This window comes from Callorhinus ursinus, unplaced genomic scaffold (assembly GCF_003265705.2).
Source record: "Callorhinus ursinus isolate GAN/ISIS: 27379988/994484 unplaced genomic scaffold, GSC_fseal_2.0 scaffold4, whole genome shotgun sequence".
NCBI classification, from domain to species: domain Eukaryota; kingdom Metazoa; phylum Chordata; class Mammalia; order Carnivora; family Otariidae; genus Callorhinus; species Callorhinus ursinus.
In genome coordinates, this window is record NW_027397066.1 from 77,436,296 (window position 1) to 77,442,295 (window position 6,000).

Consider the following 6,000-nt stretch of genomic DNA (forward strand, 5'->3'; position numbering starts at 1 on the left):
GTCAGAGTGTCTAATACAACCAACAAAAGTGCTTTGTCTTTTTTTATTCTCTCAAAGTTTTATTTATTTATTTTAATTTTATTATGTTAGTCACCATACAGTACATCATTAGTTTTTGATGTAGCGTTCCATGATTCGTTGTTTGCTTATAACACGCAGTGCTCGATGCAGTACATGCCCTCAATGCCCATCACCAGGCTAACCCATCCCCCACGCCCCTCCCCTCTAAAACCCTGTTTGTTTCTCAGAGTCCACAGTCTCTCATGGTTCGTCTCTCCCTCCGATTCCCCCTCTTCATTTTTCCCTTCCTTCTCCTAATGTCCTCCATGGTATTCCTTATGTTCCACAAATAAGTCAAGCAGAGAAAGTACTTTGTCTTATCCACCAAGTGGAAAAGTCATTTTCCCCTTTTAGGCATATTTGATAAAATAATGATATTCTTTTAAATAATGCTTCTTTTTCAGGTATGTTGTGAAAGTTTGGAAGGTCAGACCTTTTTCTCCAAGAAGGACAAGCCACTTTGCAAGAAACATGCTCATTCTGTGAATTTTTGAAAGTCAACAGTTCAGGCAGGGGAGGAGAAGAAATTCGAAGAGAAAAGAGGAGAATTGGAATTACCAATTAATTTTTAGATTTAATATTTATGGGAATTTTGAAAAATAATAGTGGCCCTGAAGGGATAAATTCCAGCTTTAAAAATCAAGTCTATGAGGAAATATTTGGCTTCATAAAGTAAAGAGACAGTTTGGCATTTATGATTACTTTTTTCCTGTGTTTTCTGCCCATAAAATAATTTTTATAAAAACCAATTTCCTGGTTGACTATTAAATTCATCATAGAATAAATTAGTGAAGAGTTAAATTTTAGAATAAAAACCTCTAAAATCTATGCTGAATTAATTATACTTTCTTTCCTTGTTAGGTAGTTCTGAGTAAATCTGTAAAAGGCAATGAAAATTGCCTTACACTCTATCAATAAGTAAAATGTATTTTTAAAAAAATAGTGCTTGTCTTTAAAAGAGGAAATAGGAGTTAAACAGAATTTTTTATCAGTAGTAGGTGTCCGTTTTTAAAAACTGTATGTACTTTTTTTGTCTTACTGATCAATCCAGTAGGAAAGACTAAGATTTTCCATCAGAATGTGCCATGCCAATAAGAGGTGTTAACATATTTCTCTCATCCACCCCCCACAAAAGCTACCACATTGCTTATAAATTTCAGATTTTTACCTTTTATTAAAATATGGCCATTTCTATTCATTGTGTATGTTTTATCACCTATATTAGTCAAACTCCCATTTTTTTCCCCTTCCCTCATGCTGAGGTCAAGAGAGTAAGTAGAAAAGAGTGAGGTTAGGAATTATGGGAAATCAGAGGAGGACTGTATTCAAAAATTTTTAAAATTCTCCCCTTTTCAGACAGTGAATGCATTAGATCAGTTTCAGATTTGTACTACTGACTGATAAAGGTTTGAGAACTCTCTTTGCAGAATAATTTTTTCTTTAGTTCTACATTAGAAAAGTAAAAGATTGGCTTGGGGATGTGATAAAATCTAAGGGTTTTTTTTTTTTTTCTTTTAGTAGTTCTCTCTCAGTAATAAATAAACCACTTCCAAATGTGATCACAAAGTTTGGAAAGCTTTTATTCCCAGAGATTGTTAGTATAGGAGGGGAACGTGATCAGTTACTCAGACTGGCTCGTTATTTGTTTTCTTTATTTGGGGAAACAATTATATAGATAACCCATGAAGACAGAGCAACAATTGTGAAATTGTGACTCCTAATGATATTTGCCCAGTGAGAAAACAGATTATGACATTTGATAGTTTTTCCTTTGTTTCCAGAATGGATGAAAGCCCATGATCCCACTAAGTTAAAAATATCAATGTGTCTGGGGCAAGGTGCTTTCAAAGTTGAGACAGAACCCCAAGTCCTCCCTGCCCTGTAACTCATGAACGACTTCATTTCCATTGTGCACATGTTTGTTGTAGAGGGAGGTTTTAGGCTCTAATATTTGTTTAACCTCCCTAAGAACTTTTCAAGGCATCTGTACTGAAAGCTGTTAATTTATGGTCTAGCAGATTTATATTATATGCAGATAATAACTAACTGGGAATCAAAGCATGAGAAGGGTCACGTGAAGTGGCTTCACCAGTAGCAACCCTGAACTACCTCCTCACCCTGCATCTGTAGGGAGGCAGGAAGTTTTACTTTTGAAATAAAGTCCTGGAACTGAATTGTGCCCTCTTTCTCATTGCTGCTGAAACCACCCATAGAGTTCATGTGGGTTGTCATATAGCTTCATGTTAGTCTCTTGCTTTACACGATACAAAATAAATTGGTGATTTTGTTTGGATGTAGTAGAGATGATTTTTTTTTTTTTTGGTTGTTTAGTTTTGCCTTTATAGAATCTATGCCAAGATAGTATTTGAAAAGTCAGTGACATTTGGGTATTTCCTTTCCAGAATTTTATTTGACCTGGATTTCTTATTAAGTTATATTACATTAAGGATATCATTTTTATTAGACTCTTCTTTGTGCACATTATTTCATGGAGCATAATGTTGCATTCTTCTAAATTTTATCCCTAAAAAGAAAACATTACTTCCTAATTTATCATTTTGTCTTTGTGCTTTGTCCTTCTCCTTTGTGGCAAAGCTTTCTATCTGTTCTAAAACAGTTAATTCTGTGAAATAAATATTGACTATAACCCAGAAGAATCTCTGTATTTCCCAGTGGAGAATGAATGCCGTATTTAATACCCCAGCGTTAATCTTTTAATAACTGGCAGAGCACTTTATTCTTCTGGTGAGTTCCCTGAATATTTATTTTTCTGATTATAAATATTCTATGTCAGTAGCATTTTTTTTAATTATTACCTCTTTCCTGTAGAGCATTTACTTTTAGTCTTTCTTGATGTATATTTTGGAATGCTGTACTTAGTATAATACAGATTAAAATTACAGTATCTAACTCTTAAACATCCTTTACTTGTATTTCCCTGATTCAAAGTATTAGTGCTAGATTCCAATTTATAACATTTTTCTAGACTTACAAGGGCTGAATGTTGCCCGCTAGAGTGGTAGCCTAGACAGGATCCCTGCTGCTTATGCTTATCATAGCATACATATTTCTTGTTGATTCAGGTTACATTTAGAGTCTAAAGCTAAAGCCTAGTCATTTGGTCACAGTATGAGGACAAACAGAAATAAGAGTTTAAATCTTCAAAATATTAGGGTAGCCTATGGTTAAAATTATCTAGAACAAAAATGTTTCCATGGTGCCATTTTCAAGGGGTAGTATATCAGGACCACTTTTATAGAAAAGTCCTTCCTCTCCCTTGTTCAAGTATGAATCTAGTGTTATATTCACAGTTTTGTGAGGTTTGGAGCTTTTTAAATCATCTCTGTTGAAAGGAGAGGCTTTTCAGACATAAGGGAAAGGAAAACAGTGAATAATTTGACACAAATCTAGTGCGGCTTCAGTTTGTCATCCTTCTCCTCCAAATGTTTTAAGATATTCGGTTTGGATTCTCAAAGTATCATTTGCCTTATCTGTTAATCTCTATTTTCTGTTTCTTTACATTTTTACATTTGTATACATCTGTACTGTTTTGCTTTTGGATACATTTTCTAATTAAAAACCACGTGAGAAATATAATCAGTGTAGTTATACCTTAATGTGCACATAATAAATAAATGGCTGCAGTGATATAAACAAGCTCTCCTGGTTTTTCTTTTTTGGGTGGCAAGTGGTTTTCATTGGAGTCATCATGGGAATAAAATAGTGTTCACAGGACAGGAAAAGAAGTAACGATTCTCAGGAGAATCCCTCTTTTATGATATTCACCTATCAAAATGTCCCAGAAACAAAACATTTGAAAAGATTGTCACATTTGTTCTACCTTAATCCATTTTTATGCTCTGCATGTAGCATGTACACAATACGTGTTTGTAAATTAATACATAAATAAGCCCCATTGTTTTAGAAAATATTTATTGCTGAAAGTGTTTATTGAAATAATCTGTCATACCAAGCACTGTATTGTATCATATATCATATTGAAACAACATAAGTCATCATCTACATTTTCATGCTTTAATCAACCAGGTTACATTACTTCATGGTTAACTCATCCCGATCTCATTAGTTAACGTTCCTATAACCAGGTAGGCTCATCTATTCCTCATTTGTTTATTGGTTTGAGTAAGATTTTTTTTTCCAACTGTATAAAGTTAAGAGGAATGTTTCTGTTGCAGGCTGTATATTGGAAATAAAAGACAAATTCAAGTCTATTTGCTCACAGTATATTAAACTCCAGAAGCCAAACTTATAAGGGCATCAAGACTGCATTTGACATTTTAATAGCTGCTGTTTGGTTTCTATCAATCACGTCATTGCACATTAAAATGCACCAACAAAATAAGAGATCTGTCATTCCTTCGTTAAGAAACAGTAATCCAGTGCAAGATTTATAGGCTTAAGACTCAACAGTGTGTGTTCACAATAAATCCCCATTCAGTGCTCAAACCAGAAACAAGCCTCCCTGTCGTTCAGTGTTTTCTGGTCAAAATGTCCCCAATATAAGATTATCAAAGGTTTTCTTACAGAACTACATATAAAATCCTTTTTGCCAGCAAAAGCTTAATTTAGGTTGGCGGTTTCCCTTTTTGAGTACTCTCAGACAAGATCTTGGTTATATCAGAAACACATAGGTACTGATGTATTATTAGCGGGCCTGGTGTTAATTAGGGAGAATTACCAGAAATAGTTTGCTTCGTGGGAATTTATTACAGAATCACACTTGACTGATGGCAGAATAGGAGTTGCTGAGAGAGAGCAGCTCCCACTCATAACCACTAATTAATAGGGTGCCAAAATTCCGCAGAGAAGGTTTCATCCCAAGTGTGGGAGCCGCACAGGGAAAATGATTCCTTTGCAGTATTTAAAATTTAAAAGAGGAAAGGGGCTAGGACGCATGGCTACCCAACAGAAATCTCAGACTGATACAGTTTTGTGTTGTACTTATGAATGAGAGCATTTAACTTGGGAAGCGCTGAGCCCAAAAGTTTGTGAAAGAATCCCTTTCCCTCCAAAGGTCAAAAGTAGCCTGTATATTTATTATACTGAGGAGATATGCAGAGGTATTTTTAATGTGGCAAGTGTCTGATTCCCTCAACTGTTCATTTTATGAGGAGAGTTTAGAACAAACCATTTGTCTTTGGCGTAATATTACTGAACTTTTACTCTTTATTCCATGATTTAGAAGCTGTCTGCGTAGGTGGTGAGATTACATCAGTGATTAATAAGAAAGGTGTGGCTTCCACACCTTGAACCCAGAGTTGAGGAAAAACAAGGTGTGTTTAGTGATTGGCACTAAAGGCAGAGTACTGGGGGAGGCCTATTAATGAAAGTTGGCCAAGAAGGCAATTCTTTTCCCTGTGCTTGTAACGGCGTGTAATCACATACAATAAAGCTTGGAACCATTGCTTAGTGTGGAAGAATAAAGCATTTCCATGTCACGAAACCACTGATCACTGGCCTCAGGGAGAAAAATAAAACAATTTATAATTCACAGAGAGTATAATTTTTCAATTTCTCTTCAGGCAATATAGTTTCCAAGGAAAATGACTTCTGTTTCAGGCCCGTGGACTGACTGACATGGTCTCTAATGCATCCGTGTTTCAAAGGACAAAGTTTCTGTTTGATAACTGGGTTCCAAATTAGTTTTTCATCATGTTCTAATTGTCACATTTGCTCTCTGGTTCAAATATACTTAGGTTTGTTTTTTCTTCTTTGTCCCCCTTTTTTTCCTTTGCTTGTAAAGCACACACAGCTGGTGCTATTCTAAGCACTTACTCAAAAATACCATCGTTTGTTTAAAGTATTTTAGGAGACTATAATATCTTCAGAGCTGTCTTTTGATTTTTTTCCCCCTAGTGTATCACTGATATGCCAAACTTCCTTTGGTAAATAACTTGAACTCCAGTGACTTATCATACC

The 6,000-nt window shown here is 35.1% G+C and overlaps 1 protein-coding gene across 12 annotated transcripts in view; it reads left to right on the forward strand.

The window, feature by feature from the left end:
- PDLIM5 (PDZ and LIM domain 5) overlaps window positions 1-2,417 on the forward strand; it is a 205,647-nt gene extending 203,230 nt beyond the window's left edge. For all 12 annotated transcript variants that reach the window (XM_073891974.1, XM_073891979.1, XM_073891983.1 and 9 more), the window contains one exon: window positions 465-2,417. In XM_073891974.1, coding sequence (XP_073748075.1) covers window positions 465-554 — 90 coding nt within the window. In that variant the 3' untranslated portion in view covers window positions 555-2,417. The remainder of the gene's footprint in view (window positions 1-464) is intronic.
- The last annotated feature ends 3,583 nt before the right edge of the window (window positions 2,418-6,000 follow it).